The following is a 20345-nucleotide window of genomic DNA, read 5'->3' as shown; positions in this document are numbered from 1 at the left end:
TGGGGTCGAATCGTAGACAAAACAAACACTAGTACACTACTAATATATCTTCCACAAGCTTCCACAGGTTAACCCAACCACATGAGCTGACCGAGGCCATGGCTTGTACAGGGATGCTGGGCTTTACCTCATCACCCTTGATACTACACTCAGCAGACTCTTCTTCTTCATCGAAGGTATGCAAATGCAAATGTACAACCACCCCTTCTTCTTGCTTTTCCAATTCTGCGACTTCTGCTGCGACTACTGCCACTACAAGCAATTCTTCTGACCAAGTGAATGTTAACAACAACAATAATACTCAGAAGTTTAAATATAGCAGAGCCTCGCCATCCGTGAGATGGCCTCACCTAAAACTCACCGAGACTTATCCATCCTCCCAGACCCAGTTCACAGTTGCATCTCCTCCTCCAACCCATGTTGTAGAGGATGTCGGTTTTTCGCTAAAAGCCTCGGATTCTGGGGCCAAAGAGGAAACCCGGGAGGGGGATGGTGCGGAATCTTTGCATATGAATGTTAATGATGAAACCCAACAAGTGTTGGGGAGGCCTAGCAAGACTAAGGCTAAGAAAATGACAAAACTGGCTCTCAAGAGAGCCAAAGATTGGAGGGAGAGAGTGAAATTCTTGACAGATAGGATTTTAGGATTGAAACCGGAGGAGTTTGTGGCTGATGTGTTAGACGAAAAGAAGGTTCAGATGACTCCCACCGATTATTGCTTTGTGGTGAAATGGGTCGGCCAATCGAGCTGGCAACGCGCGTTGGAGGTTTACGAGTGGTTGAATTTGCGGCACTGGTACTCCCCGAATGCGAGGATGCTTGCCACTATCCTGTCAATTCTTGGCAAGGCCAATCAAGAAGCCTTAGCCGTGGAAATATTCACCCGGGCGGAGCCGGCAGAGGGTAATACGGTCCAAGTTTTCAATGCCATGATGGGTGTGTATGCGCGGAATGGCCGGTTTGATAAGGTCCAACAACTGCTTGATACAATACGCGAAAGAGGGTGCGAGCCAGACCTCGTGAGTTTTAATACTTTGATAAATGCCCGTTTGAAGGCGGGTGCTATGGTACCAAATTTGGCTATTGAACTTTTGAATGAAGTGAGGAGATCAGGGCTTAGGCCGGATATAATAACTTACAATACTCTTATTAGTGCTTGTTCACGTGAATCGAATTTGGAGGAGGCTACGAAGGTTTACATTGATATGGAGGTGCATAATTGTCAGCCTGATTTATGGACTTATAATGCCATGATTTCGGTGTATGGGAGATGTGGACTGTCTAGCAAAGCTGAGGAGCTCTTTAAGGATTTGGAGTCAAAAGGATTTTTCCCTGATGCAGTGACGTATAATTCTTTGTTATATGCTTTTGCAAGAGAGGGAAATGTAGAGAAGGTGAAGGAGATTTGTGAAGAAAAGGTGAAAATGGGATTTGGTAAAGATGAGATGACGTACAATACTCTTATACACATGTATGGGAAGCAGGGCCAACATGATTTAGCATTACAGCTTTACAAGGACATGAAATTGGCAGGCCGAAATCCTGATGCGATTACATACACTGTTTTGATTGATTCACTTGGGAAAGCAAGTAAGATAGTGGAAGCTGCCAATGTGATGTCAGAGATGTTGGATGCTAGGGTAAAACCCACTTTGCGGACTTATAGTGCTTTAATTTGTGGGTATGCCAAAGTTGGGAAGCTAGTAGAGGCTGAAGAGACGTTTGATTGCATGCTTAGGTCTGGGATTAGACCTGATCTTCTAGCGTACTCAGTTATGTTGGATATCTTTCTGCGATTCAATGAGACAAAGAAGGCCATGGTGCTGTATCAGAAAATGGTTTTTGATGGCTTTATGCCGGATCATGCTCTTTATGAGGTCATGCTCCGAGTGCTTGTGAGGGAAAACAAATTGGAAGGTATTGAAAAAGTGATCAGAGATATGGAAGAGATATGCGGTCTGAATCCACAAGTTATTTCTTCTATTCTAGTTAAGGGGGGATGCTATGACCATGCTGCAAAAATGTTGAGATTGGCCATCAGCAATGGCTATGAACTGGACCGTGATAGTTTATTATCTATCTTGAGTTCGTACAGCTTGTCTGGCAGGCACTTAGAAGCACGTGAATTGCTTGAATTCTTGAGAGAACGTGCTCCTAGCTCAAGGCAACTGTTGACTGAAGCACTGGTTGTCCTACTGTGCAAGGCTCACCAACTGGATGCTGCATTGGTGGAATTTAGTAATGCTAGGGGATTTGGTTCATTTAGCGGAAGTTCTACCCTTTATGAAACCCTGATTCAAGGCTGTGAAGAAAATGAACTCTTTGGCGAAGCTTCTCAAGTCTTCTCTGACATGATATTCTTTGGTGTCGAACCTTCTAAATATATTTACCAAAGTATGGTGCTCATATATTGTAAAATGGGCTTCCCTGAGACAGCCCACCATTTGGTTGATCAAGCAGAAAAGAAAGGCATTTTGTTTGACAGTGTCTCAATATATGTTGATGTTATTGAGGCATATGGGAAATTGAAGCTCTGGCAGAAATCGGAAAGCTTGGTGGGAAATCTCAGGCAAAAATGTACAACAGTGGATAGGAAGGTTTGGAATGCCTTAATACAAGCTTATGCTGCAAATGGTTGCTATGAACGAGCCCGGGCTATTTTTAATACAATGATGAGAGATGGCCCTTCCCCAACTGTAGATTCCATAAATGGTCTATTGCAAGCTTTAATTGTCGATGGGAGATTAAACGAGCTTTATGTGGTAATCCAGGAGTTGCAAGATATGGGTTTTAAGATAAGCAAAAGTTCTATTCTGTTGATGCTTGAAGCATTCACTAATGCCGGAGACATTTTTGAGGTGAAGAAAATATACCATGGAATGAAGGCTGCTGGTTATTTTCCCACCATGCATCTTTACAGGATTATGATTGGGTTATTGTGTAAGGGAAAACGAGCAAGGGATGTCGAAGCCATGTTATTTGAAATGGAAGAGGCAGGATTTAAACCTGATCTTTCGATATGGAATTCTATTCTCAAGCTATATGCTGGAATTGAGGATTTCAAGAAGACTGCTCAAGTGTTCCAGCAAATCCAAGAAGCTGGCATTAATCCAGATGAGGACACTTACAATACTTTGATCATAATGTACTGCAGGGATCGTAGAGCGGAAGAAGGCTTGTCGCTGATGCTTGAAATGAGAAGGCTGGGTCTGGAACCTAAGTTGGACACTTACAAAAGCATGATTGCAGCATTTGGTAAGCAGCAGATGTTGGAACAAGCTGAGGAACTTTTTGAAGAGTTGAGATCAAATGGATGTAAATTAGACCGCTCCTTTTTTCATCTAATGATGAAAATGTTTAGAGATTCTGGAAATCATTCCAAAGCAGAAAAACTACTGGGCATGATGAAAGAGGCAGGAGTAGAACCCACAATTGCTACAATGCACCTGCTTATGGTTTCTTATGGCAGCTCTGGACAGCCCGAAGAAGCTGAAAAAGTGCTTAATAATTTGAAAGCAACTGGCTTAAATCTTGATACACTACCATATAGTTCAGTTATTGATGCGTATCTCAAGAATGGAGATTATAATGCTGGAATCCAAAAGCTCACGGAGATGAAGGAAGTTGATATGGAGCCAGATCATAGAATATGGACATGCTTTATTAGGGCTGCAAGTTTGTGTGAGCACACAAGTGAAGCTCTTATCCTCTTAAATGCACTCCGGGATGCTGGGTTTGATCTTCCTATTAGGTAGTCATTAGTTTGTCAAATGTTGATGATTTTTGTTGTCATGTTAATCTGTTTCTACGTGAATCTTGTATTGTAGGCTTCTGACAGAAAAATCCAAGTCACAAGTTTTGGAGGTAGACCATTGTCTAGAGAAACTAGGACCTATGGAAGACAATGCAGCCTTTAATTTTGTCAATGCCTTGGGGGATCTGTTGTGGGCATTTGAACTCCGGGCTACTGCCTCATGGGTTTTCCAATTGGCGATCAAGAGGAACATTTATCACCATGATGTGTTCAGGTAGGTGCTATGAAATCTAGTTCTGAGCTATCTATTATTGTTATTGTTCATCTAGTTTATAAACTGGTTTTTGCCAAGAAATGTTTGAGTAGCTTGGGAGTAACCAATTAACTGGGAAGGAGCTGGATATGCAGAAGTGAATGAAAAAATTTGTTGTCTGAAAGAGCCATTCCTCTTTGGGTGAAGTGAAAATTAATTCATTTCATATCCTATGAAAGGATTACTTTCTTTTATCTAAATATATGCATGTCTGCATCCCCTAGTTTCTATTGGTTCACTTATACCTCTTAGGTGGTCAAATGCAGAGTAGCTGACAAGGACTGGGGGGCTGATTTTAGAAAGTTGTCTGCTGGTTCAGCTCTTATTGGTCTTACTTTGTGGCTTGACCATATGCAGGCAAGCTCTCCTCTGTTTTGTTTCTATCACTGTTGGGGCTGCATGTTAAAAGTTTAGAATACATCTTTATGGCCATTGTTAAGAATGCTTTTATACTGTTTTCATTATTACTGCTACTGTGTTTTTCTGGATAACTCGCCATCACCAGCATCATCATGCTGCTGTTGCTGTTTTTCCTACGAGATCAGGAATGCTTCAGCAGCTTTAAGGAGCTATGATATTAACTCAAATCTTGAGCTTCAACACCCTCTTTTTCAGAATATCTTTAATTATGATAATGTCTTTTGAACTTCTGAATTCCACAAAGTAAACATCTTTGTCCTTCAACGAGTACTGGAACTTTTAGAATTTCACCAGTATCAACTCAACCCATCTTAACTAAACTCAAGTAAGCCTTAGTTCCAATTAAGTAGAGTCTGGTTTTATGAATCCTCTTCAATAGAAGTCTCTGATTATAAAAGAAAAATGAATCCTCTTCATTGAATCAGGGTCAGCCACATATATTCTTCTCTGAATCCTATGTCGGCCACTTGTAGCATGTCACTAGAATATTTTTTTTTTATTTTTTTATTTTTGGGGGGGTTAATTTCTGACCTTTTGAACCTTTGTTCATTTTCTACTGAATAGATGATTCTCTTGTATACTTTCTGTGTATTAGGGTTGCGTCCCTTGGCGCTTTTCAATGAGATTAAATTACTTATAAAAAGAGAAATAATAGTAGCATGTGAATGTTTAGCATCTTGGATCTTAGCTTTAGATTTTCTTCATTGAATGCTCTCAGGCCAATTCAACTCCCTTTCAAATTTTTGTCTATTTCAGCTTGAGACAAGATGCAAAGGAGATCGAGTCTACCATAAGTTGCACATCATCTTGATTTTGATGATTCTCTCCAATGAAATTTAGTAAAATTCTATGTGTTAAAGTGTTGATTAAATGATTAAATTTACCTCTTCCTATTAGTTTAATCTTTTAGGATAAGTGGTAGTTTAATATGGTATCATAGTCATTGGTCATGTGTTCAAACCTTGACTTTGTCATTTACCCCTATTTCAATTAAGTATTCCACATGTTGGATCTCATCAATTAAAAGGGAGTTTGAGCCCACACATGAAAATGAGTGTTTAAGTGTTGATTAAATGATTAAATTCACCTATTCCTATTAGTTTAAGCTTTTAGGATAAGTAGTGACTTAACACTATGAAATGTGGAAAAGAAATGGAGGATCTAAAGAAATCCATAATACATGACTTAGATGCATCTTATGAAACTGAATACATGCGTTCCACTAATTTTTTTCAAATTTTTAGTTTCCCAATCAATATTTCTGTGGTTAAATATGTTACTTTTTTGGGATTACCAGCCAACTGAATAGGAGCCAGCTCTTGTTCTTTCACCGACTTTGGATTAATTACAATACAGAATCTTAATGGAATCGCTACAGAAATACAAAGAATCAACCAGAACTCATTTCTTTTCATTAATTTTAGATTTATTGCGATCCATTTTTTGTCTCCCACACACCCCTCCGGGCCCTCCCACCGAAAGGGCCCAAAAAGAAAGAAAGACAAAGAGCAGTCATGAATACTTCATTCTTGCATTTCTTTGAATTAAAAAGGAAAAAAATAAATAAATAAATAAAACAGTTGTAGTGTAGTATCCTGGTTAAGCACCAAGAGAAAGGGGGGGAGGGGGAGCAAAAGGACAAAAAAAGCGGGGGCCCTGGCCTTATACAAGCAATTTCACAATTCAACATGATTTTGTTAGAATAGCAAAAGCATAAAACATTACATCTACATCTTTGGGAAATAGAAGTTTTAACCCAATGTTGGTTAGTATGTAAAAGATGTAATCTTGCACTAGTCTGTACATCTATACCTGCATAAATTCAAGCGCTCCTGCACAATTGCACATTCGTGCACATGCACGAACCCATGCGCACCCAAATGATCAAGATCTGAACATGTAATTGACAGAGGATAAGTTTATTCTAATTTCTGGGTCAGCTATAAGAGCCATTAGTGTCACTGGACTTTTCAGAAGACAATTATTATTATTATTGTCTCTAACATAAGGGTTCCTATATTATGGCAGGACGCATCATTGCAGGGTTATCCAGAGTCTCCAAAATCAGTTGTTCTGATAACAGGGACATCAGAGTATAACATGGTTTCCCTTAATAGCACATTGAAGGCTTGCCTTTGGGAGATGGGATCCCCTTTTCTGCCTTGTAGAACAAGAAGTGGGCTTCTTGTAGCTAAGGCACACTCCCTTAGAATGTGGTTAAAGGACTCCCCATTTTGCTTTGATCTTGAGTTGAAAGATGCCCCATCTCTCCCTGAATCAAACTCAATGCAACTCATTGAAGGATGCTTCATTAGACGTGGACTTGTTCCTGCATTCAAGGACATAACTGAGAAACTTGGACTAGTGAGGCCCAAGAAGTTTGCCAGATTGGCTTTGCTATCGGATGATAGAAGAGAGAAAGCCATTCAAGCTGACATCGAAGGGGGGAAAGAGAAGTTGGAAAAAATGAAGAAAAAGGTTGAGCTTGGGAGAGATAAGAAAACCAAGAAGTCTAGAAATAGGAAATATATTGGGAGAACTCTGCCGTCCAACGTTGCAGAGATTGGATTGGAAAAACAAGCTTGGAAATAGAGTTGCCAAATGAAACGGATGGCATGACTATCTTTATTTTTAAAAATTATTCCTACTTCCATTTCACTGATATTTTGAATGGAATCAGCAAGTTGTGGCCTCCTTGGATACCAATTTGCACTACCACTCCTAGAGCAAGTGGTAGAAGATTGGTATTATGCTCAGTTTATGCCTCAGCATGCTGTCACCTCTTATTCCATGCAGATCATCATCAACGCTCAGATTCTAGTGTAAGGTACTTGGTTTTGAATTTGTTTCTTGAAATCTTTTACCATGTCGTTTTGCACTTTCTCTTGATATTTTCCTTTTATCTTCGTTCAACGCTATTACATGCGATTAAACTTCCTTGAAGCAAGGAAATTTAAGAAGCAAAGAGGTCTCACTTTTATTTCTTGCAAAAAGTTATTTGGAAGTTTTTCTTCATTTTCTGCTTTTTGGGTTTTTAAGATTTTATAAATTAGCTTTTCTTATATTGCCTTCTCTTTGGATTCTTCTCATGCTAACAGGTTGTGCCCATTTTCATTTCTAATACCCCCTACTTATCCTGAAGAAGAAAGGAAAGAAAAAAAAATTACTTTTTGAACTGTCTTATTTTGTTAACCCAAGTAGAAGACCTCTCTCTGTTATATCCGTCATTGAGGAAACAAAGAAGACAAAAACTGCCCTGTCCCTTGTGATTCCTATTTATCTGCATCCTTTTCAGTGAAAATCAACAGTAAGGTCTCCGAGAATGCTGGTGACATGTGAGCGATGGTAGTTTCCATGTGTCGAGCTCCAGCTCTACTTCCCAACTTCTTGTTCTTTGCAAACTTGGTCTCCTCCTCCTCTTCTTAATCTTCTTCTCCTGCTGCTGCAGGTGCTTAATAGTTAATATGTTCTCTCTGTCCGATTCAGAATTGGTAGGGGCAAATATCGCCTTATGGAGCTTTTTACTACTATTTTTCGAATTTCAAAAAAAAAATTTGCAACAACAATAGCTATTCTGAATCAATACATAAGCTGACTCTTGGATTGCATGAGATGAAAACTATATCCTTGGAGAATATGTACTGAATTTGATGTAATTTGCTCGTTTAATTAGTGATGAAACTTGCTTATATGATCAAATGATTCAAATCTATATTTAGTTGCTGCTTGTAGCTGAACTAACTCTGAGTTCTGGCACCTTTAGCTCAGGGCGGTAAAGATTGGGCCATGCTCAAGCCTGGCTAAAGCTTGGCTTGAGCTTTTTGCTGTGTATATGTGTATATGGAGTTCAGGGCTTTCGCTTCAAGCTCATTGCCATGGAGTATTTCAAAATATGCTTGGCATTGAGTTGATTATAGGAGAGTGAGGATGAGATGATAGAGTGAATAGATTTTTATTCTGTTTTCATATAATAATATTATATGGGAAAAAAAAGAAAAGAAAAAAAAAAGTGGGATGGGATGCATTGGTTTGTTTTGAAACGGTGTCATTTGAGTATGCTTAAACGTTGTCGTTGGCTATTATTAGTAGAATTAAATCCGGACTGTCGGTTTAATCATGCCCTCATGTATCGATGGATTTATGCTAAAAGAGACGTTTTCAACGCTTTCCTGCATTAAGGACTTTTTTTTAGGTTGCCTTTTTTATATTTTATTTCATTCTTGTAATATTGTTATTATTGGAACTTATGTTATGTATGCTATAAGGAACAAATAAAAAATAAAATAAAGGGTAAAGTCCACTTAACCTCTTCAAACTATCACTTCAATGACAATCTATCCTCTAAATTATCAATTACGACAATTTACCTCCCAAACTATCAAAGCAATGTCAATGTACTCCCCAATGTTAGCAAAATAACGAAAATATGGGATACAAGAATTAAGGTGCAAAAGGATAGTTTTAACTATGGATCGAGATCGGGTACAACGCTTAGGGTATTGCACGCTGTGCAATAGCTGTAATTTGGGGGATTTCATTTATTTTAAATGAATTGTCTAGATTTTGCAAATCATACTCAAAAGTATAAAACTTTTGAACTTTTTCTCTTTCCCACAGCTTCATCGTCCATTTCTTTTCTTTTTTAATTATTTATTAATTTTTTACTAACTATTTTTTAGTTTTTAGTATAAGTGACATGTGTCACAATATAATTGGTGCTTACGTGGCACATAACTGATTATGTTTTTTATGCATATGGGGTCATGTGCTCTTTGCCACCTAGGATTTAGATGGGCCAAATGTGGAGATTTTAATGCATTCTAGCATTTCTCTTGTAGTAATCCTACACATATTCTCACTCTCCGTTTTTACAAAACCCTTAGGTGGCCCACATTCTCACCGTTCAATTTATAATAGATTATTATTGAATTTTGATCTAATGGTGAGAGTGGGAGCTACCTAAGAGTGTGAGATAGGGAGTGAAAGAATGGAAATGTGTAGCTTACTTTTTTTTTTTCTTTTTTTCTTTTTTTTTTTTAACATAGGGGTCTTCTTTTCTGTTTTTTTTTCTTTGTTTTTTTTTTTTCCTTGGCCCAAGAATTATTTTGTTATTTTTTTTAAACCTTCTGCAGCTGTTTGTCAAAACCCAAAAACACAAAAAAAAATTGCGTTTCAATAGACTTGCGTTTTATTTTGGGATCAGGATTCCCTACAATTTATTTAAAATTGTAGATTTTCAAATAACGTAATTTATGCCCTTTTTAGGTATCAAAACGCTTAAAAAAATTTACCCATTAAAAATGTGGCATGTTATCGAGATAACCAAAAATAATTTTCCTCTCAAAAGACTTCATCTTCACGTTTGTAGAGACGTTTAATCTTCATAAAATTAATAGACAATTTTTGGTTTAAAGCTTTTTTACAATATAGAGAGTAAGAACCTAATAAAAATATACTCAATTCTCAACTATAACATATCACATTTTTAATATGTGTCATTTTTTAAACGTTTTGATACCTTAAAATGACCAAAATTTAATAATTTGATAGCACTATTTTTTAAAATTATAGGGGATCCTAATCATTTATTTTGACCATCAAGTGTGTATCTTGCATAAAGGTGGCTTTTTCTCCTAAGCGAGATGATAAATACAATAAATAAACAATGTTGTTTATTAACCCAACATCAGTGCTTTTATGATGATTTCTCACAAAAGGAGTTCATTCCTTGATGCCCTAAATAAATACCCAATCATGGCTGCTATTAATACCAACACAAGCCCATAGAAATTACAATAGGATCCTCTCGCTTCAAACACATTTTTTTTTGACATGTCTGCACAAGAAGAGAGGAATTTGAACTAGTGATCTTCGCTTCATAAGGCGTGAATCGTGATATTCAGCCGATTGAACTACTTATTTTGGAATATTTAACATATTTTTATTCTACAATGTTAATATGACATTTCCAACCAACCCTTAATATATATAAAAGATCATCTAAGAGTTAGTTGAAATGTTATATCAACATTATAGGATAATTATAAGATAAAAATATAAATTGTAGCATTTAAAAATAAATAAATAAAAAGGAAGCTTACTCATATTACTAGACTACTAGAAAGTGGAAACAGAAGTTTAAACCCAAGCTGCGAAAAAAAAAAAAAAAAAAAAAAAAAAGCCCAAGCTGCGGCCCAACGAACATCAAACAATTGGGCCAATACGGGAAACAAAAAGACCAGAAAGAAAAGCAGCTAGGGTTTTCACTAGCTTTCCTCCCTTCACACATATAAACCCAAGAAACCCTAAACAAAGCTTCTTGCGCCAGAGCTAGAGAGAGACACACACAAAAGGTTCAGCTCCATTTCGTCGGCGGCGCTGTAAGGTCACCACACTTTCTCATTCATTTTCGTTGCCATCATCTGTGTTCAATTTTCTATCTATCTATCTCTGCCTCTCTGTTTGGTTGCTTAGAAAACTGTTGGTGGTTTTAGAAAATTTTAGCAAAAGGCTCGTTTTCTGCTAATTTGAGGGTACAGCCGCGAATGGGTTTACGTTGGTTTTTTGATTTGACCTGTTATTAGATCTCTGCGCTTTGACGCTCTCCAGAGCCATCATTGTCTGTATTGTGAATTCGTTGATGCTTCTGTGTATGGCTTCCTTAGATTAAGCTTGATTTGTCTGCTTCGATTAGCCTCTCTCTGGTTGCTGAGAAAAAAGGGATTAAGTAAAAGAAAAAGATGAATTGTTTTTTGATTGGAAAGTAAGACACACCCGATGGGAGGAAGTACGAGTTGAGCTCTTTGGTGAGGAATTTATTTTTGAATCTAAAAGCTTAGTTTATCTGGTTCCATATAATCGAGTCTTCCTATTTATATTTCATTTGCCCAAATAGTGCAATGAGCTGGTGAGTAAGGTGTTTCTTTTGTGGGCACAAAGAGAGAAGAAAATGCTTGTGTTTTGTCGAACGTGGAAAGAGTATTCTGATTTTTTGGTCTTCTTATTTTGACAAAACCCGTTATTTTCTAGTAGTGTATTATGTGTTTCAGTATTTTGTATAGGTAAGAATTTCTTTTGTTGTGGTAGCATGCTGTTGTTTTGGGCATTTGGCATACTTGGCGCAATTAATAGCACTTTGACATTTGAAAGAGCTTCTGAAGAAGTATTTTGCATTTTCACTAAAATTAAATTGTTGTTGTGTAAGTTATAGTATAATTTGAGTTTTCGCCTTTTTGTTCCCTCTAATGACCATATTATTTCTGATATAAATTGTCTAAGCAGAGACTAAAAGATATTTATATGCATTCAACATTATTTCTTTGAGTTTTAGAGGACACAAACAAAAATATATTTTTGGTGCATTAAATGTGGTTTGCTGGCTTCAGTTTTCATAATCTCATAGTGACAACTATGTGCATATAATTTGAGGCTGTTTCTCATTCAATCCATGGCTTTGCAGGTAAGAAATGGTTAAGCACAACAATGTTATCCCTAATGGGCACTTCAAGAAACACTGGCAGAATTATGTAAAGACATGGTTTAATCAACCAGCCCGGAAAACCAGAAGAAGAAATGGTGAGTATCTTATTTTCTTCCTTTTAGATTTGCCCCCTTTTGGGTAATGAGTTGTTACATTTTGGTTGATAACACTAGTAAACATGAGCAACGTATCCATTGATGCAAAACCTTTTGGTGAGATATTTTTGACCGAGTAGTGATGTATTTGTTCTGTTCAACCATTACCAGCTCGCCAGAAGAAGGCCGTCAAAATTTTCCCCCGCCCAACTGCTGGACCTCTTCGTCCCATTGTACATGGGCAAACATTGAAGTATAACATGAAAGTGAGGGCTGGAAGGGGATTTTCTCTAGAAGAGTTGAAGGTGGGGTGTTTTTATGTAACTTTATGGTATATGAAGGTTTTGTTTCTTGTATGCTGACTTCTAGCTAATTTGGTCGGATTATTTGGATTACGTTGCTTCTTGTCTACTGAACTAGGTTAGAAAAGCTTTTTTTGTGTTATATACAACTACATTTTATTTTTTCTCTCATTAATTTTTTTTTTAATAAGTGTGCAACCTAAGTACACAGGTCTCATTAATGATTGGACGCATTATTATTATTATTTTTTGTTCACTTGCAATTCTTTACAGCCTAGATACTGTAGTTTGTAGGTTTCCTTCAGCTTCTCAATTTAGATAAAACAAAAAATAGTTTTGAAGGACAAATGGTTGTTCTCGAATTTGACTAAAGGTTGGATCCTTGTCTTCCTGTTTTTCTTTCTCAGTCATGCTGTATAGTATACATTTAGCTTTCTATTTTATTTATGTTCTTTTTATCACATATACCCCTTATAAGTTCACAATTGACACAGCCTATTGTGTTGGTGATTTAGAAATTGGGCTTTTGAATTGCTTATGTTATCTATTAATATGTAGAGAAGCCCATGCATATTCTTTCTTGTCTAGAAGATGGGTTTTATCTTTAATCTGTTGTAATCTTTCTGTTTATTGTATCTGCTTGTGTCATCTCCTGTTTTGCGTTGGGTTTTAATGCGACTTTTAGTAATCGACTCTTTTTTCTTCATAAACAGGCTGCCAACGTTCCCAAGAAACTTGCACCAACTATTGGGATAGCAGTTGATCATCGGAGGAGGAATCGTTCTCTGGAAACTCTTCAGGCTAATGTGCAGAGGCTGAAGACTTACAAGGCCAAGTTGGTTGTCTTCCCAAGGCGTGCTCGCAAATTTAAGGTTAGTTTAAAATGGTTGAAATACATTGTGGACTATGGTTATTTGCTTGTTGCATGACATCATTTTCTTACCTTTGCTGCAGGCTGGTGATTCTGCTCCTGAGGAACTTGCAACTGCTACCCAGGTCCAAGGCCCATACTTGCCAATTGTACGCGAGAAGCCATCTGTGGAGCTTGTGAAGGTCACTGAAGAGATGAAATCATTCAGGGCATATGACAAACTCCGCATTGAGCGGACAAACCAGCGCCATGTTGGTGCCAGGATGAAGAAAGCAGCAGAGGCTGAGAAGGAAGAGAAGAAGTAGTTGGTCCATAAAGCAGCCTTCTTTACTTCTAATGTTGAGAGGCTTTTTGCATTTTGTCCTGGACTTGTTAAAACTGAATCCTAGCTTTTCTAAAGTCTTTGAATTTATGAATTTTCATGGCATGGTTATGTTGACCTCTATTCGGTTTTGTTTTGACTATGCTTCCTTTCATAGGAGTATACTTTGGTGCTGCACTATTTAGAATTTTGTGAGATTTAGAATTTTTTTTATATCGATATAATCTTTCAGTGCTTTCAGTTGCTGTTTGTTAGAATGAACTTGGAAAAACCATGGTCTAGGCTTTTGGCATCTGTATTTTTGGAGTTCATACGGAGGAAGTGTTTAAAGTGCTGTGAAACGAAAGTGAAATAGCATTTCCCGTGTTTCTCCCTAGTATCAATCAAGTTTTTCTTTCCCGTTCCCTGTTAATTTTTCCCACAGAAATCTTGATACATTTCTAATTATGTTGGTTTTACCAAAAAATAAATAAATAATAAGGAAGAAAATACAACCCAACAAGATCCTCTCAAGTCTTAATGGTCAGAATCTGTATAGAGATCTTAATCTTCAGATGATCTTGAGGCAATAAATTGAACATTTATTTTATTAATAAAAAAAAAAAAATATATTATATATATTTTAAAAATAATAAAAAAGTAATAATAAAAAACTTAATGGGTGGTTGGACCACCATAAAGGCCAAATAAAAAAAAAAAAAAAGATTTGGCCAAGGGCCATGGGGTTGCTCCGGCCACCCCATACAGGCCCTTGGGGGTGGCTTCTTGGGGGTGGACCAGCCACCCCTAAGTGCCAAAATTTTTTTTTTTGTAATTTTTTTTAATTTTGTTTTTTTATTATTTTTAATATATATATTTTTATTAATAAGACAAATGTCTTATTTATGGCCTCAAGATCTCTCTAAAAAGATTCTTCGATCCAAAATGGAATGGAGAAAATCCTCCGCTAGGTAACCAGCATTTTCATTAAACAATTTTGTATCTTTCTTAGGCTTTGCATTTCTTCTCTTTTTATTTTATTTATTTTGCTAAATTGCTGTAAATTTTGCTGCACCACTCAGGATAGCCAAAAGAGCCGCTTTTGCTTCTCTCATAACATGATCACATAGCTGCCCTTTTCTATTCAAACTATGGAGTATGGAGTATCATTGGAGTTGCGACAAAGCCCAGCAAGCATGGAGACACTGCTAGTGATTGATCTAATACTGTGAAGATGCCTATTGGTCTGTCAGCTGTCTTGTTACAGACTAGGATTCCTGTATTTCTTGGAATTTAATCTACTTATTCAGCATCTAAAATCTAAAGTTTAACAACTATCAGGCAAGAACAAGTAAGCAAGGCCAATGGTATGCAATCCTTTTTGCCATTGACAGACAATTTGATCAGATAGCCTTGCTAATTATTGGAAATTGAAAGTTCCTTCTAAATGAACGGGTTAGAACTGCTACTCATCCAATACAACACTTGGACTGAAATAAAAGTCTCTGTTCTAGGCCAAATCGACTAGGAAAAGAGAAGAAATATGACCTGTTCTAAGAGCCAAATACCTCTCTTCTTGGATGCCAAAAGACTCACCAAGGTTGATGTATAAAGATATCATAATAAGGTTCCGTCGGATGTGAACAAATTTGTTTTTATAGGTAATAAATAATTATTAAAAACGAACAGTAAAGGGCATAGAGAGTACACAGGAGAAGAGTGAACCAATTTTATGTTCAACAAGATCAAAAGATGTTGCACACTCTTTTTCATACGGAGAGGCAACCGTTATTTTCACTCTTCATAATTATAAATGTTAAAGCACGTGCATAAAAGAATACAAAAGGCAAAGTAAACCATTTTTATTTCTTGATAAAACAACCACCGCATTTACAATTGTTAGCCAAACACCTAGGGACATTTTGATTTCTTGATCAACAAATCTGTACCACTCACATTAAACAGCACCTCCGTATGGAATGCGAGCTGCAATGAATGTGAAGATGAATGCGCCTGTTTTCCCACTAACATTATATGATCCTGCTTGGATGAATCAGAACTTCAAGGCCTGAAAAAGGTCCCAAGTTAGTAAATCATAAGAAGGATCTGCAAAAACAAGTATCAAAATCAAGAAGGGAAATTTTGTGATAGTAATTACTATCATACACATTGGAAAAATAAAGTAAATGATTGCCAGTGCAATTCAACTCTATGCCATGTTATACTTTCAGTTTCCTTGCGCATTTGCTTATCCATATTGGCAGGTCTGAATTTTTTTTTTCAAATCACTGAATAGCTGTAACGATGGAGCAGAGCGGAGCTGGAGCAGTTGAAGACAATCTTTTTCTTGTTCTAGAAAATTGTCTGAATTGCCCAAGTTAAGCAGAACCTTTAATTTTCTCTTATTATGGCCTCCAAACGAATAAAATTCTAAGTTTTGTTAAACAAAATTTCGACAAAATTTGGAAACTTTCACAGCTATTCTCAATTTAATTCCAGCGCCTTTTCTAAACCAAGTTTTGAGCAACCTCTTGTGACTTCAAAGGAAATTATTAATCACTTAACAATTGACAAACCAAGTTTCCACCTACCCAAACAAACTCTACAACAGCATGACAAAGGAAAAAAGGAAATAAAATTCACTGATAAATTTTTTAAAGGTATACAAAAGCCATATACCTGAGAAGCCCTGACCCAAGTTCCATCTATCCAATCTTGACGTGGTCTTAGGTCAGAGTGCTGAAACTCTGCTTCATCATTTGTGCCTTTGAAGTAAACTCTGTACCGTAAGCCCTTAACAACCTTGGAAATCACACCCTCCCACCACCCATCATTGCAAAATGCATCAACTTCTTCTTTCAGATTGAAACTATCAATCATGACAGCATCAGGAGGACGAGGCCTTATGTGCTGTATATCAACCTCTTCTCTCAAAAAGTCCATGTCATCATCTGTTCTCAGGCTCTTGTACTCAATGAAGTATTTGTCCTGTCCTATAGCACTGACAATTGTTGCAGCAAACCAAGCACCTTGAAATCCATCTTCGTCACTGCTTACCTCTACTGCTGTTCCTTCACTAAACTTATTCATCCTTGCTTTGCTTGAATTTGCTTCTGTTTTAAGTGACAATTCCTGCAGCCCAGTTTTGAGAAGATTGAGCATGTAAGAAAGAGGAAACCACGAAACAGGGGAAAAAAAAGGTTAACGAAAATGAAAATCTGCAATGACTACTACAAAACATTTAATTTGAAAAGATTGTAGTCTCTGTATACTTATCAAGGGGTTACAAGGTTAAACTATATAGTATAAGAAAGAAGAAACAAGGTCTCCAAGAAGCATTATTTCCTGAAACAGAGTTAAACAGCAAACAGCATTGTTGCATTTTAGGAAAGAACAAAAGGTTCCCCAAAATGCATTCCATCTTAAACACAAGTTTCAAAATTATTCTTGCCTACTTTACACATTCTGTTCATTTTTACTTTGCTTGCTCTCCTTATCTTCTAACTACTTTCAAAAAAACTAAATAATGAATTCTCCAAATTTATGTTAATTGACAAATATCACCTTTCTCCCTAGCCTGGGCTAAGATTTTCTGAGATGCATAGTACGTCTATGCCCAGAATGAAGAATAGATTTTTCTACTTACAAAAAACCAAAAAAAAAAAAAAAAAAAAAAAGAATAGATTTTCTAATAACGAGGACTTCAAAAGTTACAAATGTGCGTGTCTTACTTAGGGTTATGAAAGGCATATATAGCTTTCATGTCTTGTTACTAAATAAAGAAAAATATTTTTTTTTAAATCATTTTAAATGCCCATATAGCCAAAAAAAAAAAAAAAATCCTTTACTTCTGCTATAAGACAAAATTTGAGAATTTCAAAAGAATGTCGTGAATACAGCAACAAGCCCAACTTGCAACTGTGATACATGAACTATGACCCTTGCAAAAAATGGATACAAAAACCCTTCCATCTAAATTTTTATCTTTGATGGATATGCCTATGTATGCATTCCGCTAGATCACATATACGCTATTTAGGGTTTAAACAATATCATCTAATTTTTATTCACGCCAGCCAATACAATTCAAGTTTCAATTTACCATTGATAACCCGTCCTCAGAGTATGATATAATGCTTTCATGTTCTTCGTAATTATTGCGTGTACATCATAAGGTCTGGTCTGTCTAGTGTTAACGTTTATAGTATAACCAACTATACCCCGCAATGAGTCCAAGAAACAATACCCAAAACTCAGTAATTTAAACAACAAACACTCTACAATACATATTTCGCCAATTTAGTAAATATTATTGTGGGTTTTTCCTTCAAATATTTTCCAAATCCTTGTGACTGTTGAAAATAAAGCAATTTTAGATTTAAAGAAAAACCCAGAAACAAAAAATCATTAAAAAAAATATTCTTACCCTAGATGGGAGCCAAGTTCCATTGACCCACTCACGGTGAGGCCGCAGCTCCGAAGGTTGAAAATAAAACTCCTGTTTCGAAAACCTAAAGTAAACCCAGTACGCCGGACCCTCAGCTACTTGAGTGATTACTCCCTCCCACCATCCGCCACTAAAAAACGCGTCCACCTCGTCGCCAAAATCGAACCTGTGATCGTTTTCCGGTGGAGGCAAGGGCCTTAGTAGCACCATGTCAACGGATTCCCTCAAGGGTACATTGGTGGCCTCTACGCTTTTGTATTCAACTACGACCTTATCGGTTTTGCAGAGCCGGGCTATAATTTTTGCGGGGAACAGCGTGCCGCGAAGGCTGTGGTCCGAACTGGTGACCTCGACCTCGTCTCCTATCTTAAAGCAAGAGTGATGAGCCAGGTTCGGCTTTCTTAAAGCCATTGAAGGGGGTTTTAGGGTTTTAGGTCCTTGTTCTGTTTACAGGGTTTTGAATTGGAAGAGGGAGAAGAATTTATACGTACGGTAAGTCGGTGAGGAATAAGAACAAATACTGGATTCATGAGGACTCAGTAGCTTTTGATCCGGCCGACTTGCTGACGTGGCAAAGTTGATTAAAACTAGCTTTTTTTTTTTTTTTTTAAATAGTAATTCTATTAGACTCTCATCTCATATGACTGTCATACAACTATGACTATAGGCTGTTCAAACGGGCGGTACTAACCGCTAACCACTAACCACCTTCATTTATATATAATAATATAAATATATATTAAATATTTTATATTGATAAAATATATTAATTTTTTCATTTGTATTTGGATTAATGGATTTGAGCTATTTATAACTTTGTATGTGATATATATAATATGGTATGTGATGTTTTCGGCTAAGCCTTATTCAAAAATATTGGTTGGCCCAAAAAACAGCATTTTTTTTCCTATCTTTTTTTGGAACATTTTGTCCTTAAACCCTTAAAATAAGCCCATAAAATAAGCTCAAAAAATAGGTCAATTAAATGCCCAAAACACTTAAAAAGCTAAAAGTCCATATAAAAAAAACGGTTATAAAACCGCCGGTTATTAGATTGAATAACCGCTAACCGCCGGTTATAAAATAACTACTAACCGCCTAGGCAGTTGCGGTTGTGGTTATAGCCAATAACCGCCTATTATAACTGTTTGAGCACCCCTAACTATGATGATGTGACAGTGAAAATCGACATTTGATTTATAAAAAAAAAAAATTTAATAACTAATATTTATTGTCACATTATCATAGTCGTATGACAGTTCTTGGAGATTAATATTATATCAAATTTTCATAAGGAAATTGAGATACTAGCACTGATGGGAGAACAATAAGTGTGGGTGTTGAGTATATGTGTTACGTTTGGTATGCGGAATGAATATTACATTAAGAAAAGAAAAGAAAAAATTATTGGAAATAGAAGAAAATTGGAGTGGAGTTCATGGCCCATGAAAGAATAACTATTCTAAATGTTAAAATATATGTATATTTTTAGCACCAAAACTATTTTATTCTATCTTCTTTCATTTTTCTTAATATATTAGTCCTTATGTGTACCAAACATATGGGAAGTGTTATTGGGCATGCTGCTTATTCATGTCCCAAGGAAGAATGACAAGCAGAAGGGTGATTAAGCCTAAAGAGACTATAATTGAAATAAAAACCATATAGGTTTTGATAAAATAATCAAAAAGCCAGAGATAGTAGTGAAGGAGGGAATATGAGGTGGTCAAATTTTGTCCGGCCTTAGATAGGCAAGAAGGGGATGTATTAGAAGAAGGGGAGATAAGAAGTTGATAGAGATCAATACATACTTTGCAGGTTATTGAGCGAGCATTGAATGTAGAGCATGGCGTCTATAAAGTGACTTTCTATGTTAATTATTTCAAATAACATAAAAATAAATAAAGTAACTTTTCATATCAACACTTTTAATAACATAAAAAAAAGTTACTTAAAATACATCACATCAATCAATATAAAATAAATATAATAAATATGTGCAAAGACTATCATTCTTTTATCTAAAATCTATAGATTATGTATATCACTTCTTTCAATGCTAAATATACCAAATTCTCACTTAGGAAAAAAAAAAAAAGAAGACAAATTCTAACATCATACACTGTTGAGTCGTTGACAACGCACAATGCCACAAACACATAGTAGGACTCTTGTTTGTGTCCAAATAGGCCTCAACTCAGACCTAGGAAAGAACTCCATAAGCAGGGGTGACCTTGTGGTTAGCGGTTAGTGGCTAATACCGCTAACCGCAACCGCTTAAGTGGTTAGTACATTTTACTAACCACTTCCGCTAACTGCTAAACGGCCCGGTTAGCGGTTAACCACATCCGGCTAACAACTT

The 20345-nt window shown here is 36.5% G+C and overlaps 3 protein-coding genes across 10 annotated transcripts; 2 read left to right on the top strand and 1 right to left on the bottom strand.

Moving 5' to 3' along the window:
- Positions 1-17: 17 nt before the first annotated feature.
- On the top strand, positions 18-8479 carry EMB1270 (Pentatricopeptide repeat (PPR) superfamily protein). Of its 7 annotated transcripts, none has more exons than XR_015909096.1 (5): positions 24-3751; positions 3828-4028; positions 4334-4424; positions 6516-7314; positions 8251-8479. XR_015909096.1 is itself a non-coding variant. In XM_059603822.2 (4 exons), exons 1-4 carry the CDS (start codon positions 99-101, stop codon positions 5325-5327), a joined length of 4029 nt encoding a protein of 1342 aa, XP_059459805.2. In that variant the 5' UTR covers positions 19-98; the 3' UTR covers positions 5328-6505. The 7 variants fall into 7 exon arrangements, 4 of the variants coding, with proteins under 4 accessions (XP_059459807.2, XP_059459806.2, XP_059459805.2 ...); XR_015909095.1 differs by lacking the exon at positions 8251-8479 and adding an exon at positions 7783-8224; XR_015909094.1 differs by lacking the exon at positions 8251-8479 and adding an exon at positions 7586-8224.
- Positions 8480-10764: 2285 nt separating this feature from the next.
- On the top strand, positions 10765-13797 carry LOC132190457 (large ribosomal subunit protein eL13z). 2 transcript variants are annotated; one of them, XM_059605445.2, is made up of 5 exons: positions 10765-10872; positions 11947-12062; positions 12234-12367; positions 13078-13236; positions 13319-13797. In XM_059605445.2, the coding sequence occupies exons 2-5, from the start codon at positions 11954-11956 to the stop codon at positions 13538-13540; spliced, it is 624 nt and encodes a 207-aa protein (XP_059461428.1). In that variant the 5' UTR covers positions 10765-10872; positions 11947-11953; the 3' UTR covers positions 13541-13797. The 2 variants fall into 2 exon arrangements, with proteins under 2 accessions (XP_059461428.1, XP_059461429.1); XM_059605446.2 differs by having other exon boundaries at positions 10768-10872; positions 11952-12062.
- A 1571-nt stretch (positions 13798-15368) lies between these two features.
- Positions 15369-18480, bottom strand: LOC132189951 (protein AGENET DOMAIN (AGD)-CONTAINING P1). The gene is made up of 3 exons (XM_059604808.2): positions 17963-18480; positions 16216-16668; positions 15369-15604 (listed from the first exon to the last, which is right to left on the bottom strand). Exons 1-3 carry the CDS (start codon positions 18392-18394, stop codon positions 15590-15592), a joined length of 900 nt encoding a protein of 299 aa, XP_059460791.2. The 5' UTR covers positions 18395-18480; the 3' UTR covers positions 15369-15589.
- Between the last annotated feature and the right edge of the window lie 1865 nt (positions 18481-20345).

Source organism: Corylus avellana, chromosome 9, assembly GCF_965113065.1.
Source record: "Corylus avellana chromosome 9, dhCorAvel1.hap1.2, whole genome shotgun sequence".
Taxonomy (NCBI): Eukaryota; Viridiplantae; Streptophyta; class Magnoliopsida; order Fagales; family Betulaceae; genus Corylus; species Corylus avellana.
This window is presented reverse-complemented; position numbering and strand designations above follow the sequence as displayed.

Excerpts from the sequence above, each read along its gene's own strand:
- EMB1270 (XM_088510442.1), top strand. The coding sequence starts at position 99 with ATGGCTTGTACAGGGATGCTGGGCTTTACCTCATCACCCTTGATACTA. Across the intron at positions 4,029-4,333 it reads TATCACCATGATGTGTTCAG|AGTAGCTGACAAGGACTGGG; the intron begins GTAGGTGCTATG and ends GGTCAAATGCAG. Across the intron at positions 4,425-6,515 it reads TGTGGCTTGACCATATGCAG|GACGCATCATTGCAGGGTTA; the intron begins GCAAGCTCTCCT and ends ATATTATGGCAG.
- LOC132190457 (XM_059605445.2), top strand. The coding sequence starts at position 11,954 with ATGGTTAAGCACAACAATGTTATCCCTAATGGGCACTTCAAGAAACAC. Across the intron at positions 12,368-13,077 it reads TTTCTCTAGAAGAGTTGAAG|GCTGCCAACGTTCCCAAGAA; the intron begins GTGGGGTGTTTT and ends CTTCATAAACAG. Across the intron at positions 13,237-13,318 it reads GGCGTGCTCGCAAATTTAAG|GCTGGTGATTCTGCTCCTGA; the intron begins GTTAGTTTAAAA and ends CCTTTGCTGCAG.
- LOC132189951 (XM_059604808.2), bottom strand. The coding sequence starts at position 18,394 with ATGGCTTTAAGAAAGCCGAACCTGGCTCATCACTCTTGCTTTAAGATA. Across the intron at positions 16,669-17,962 it reads GAACTTGGCTCCCATCTAGG|GAATTGTCACTTAAAACAGA; the intron begins GTAAGAATATTT and ends ACTGGGCTGCAG.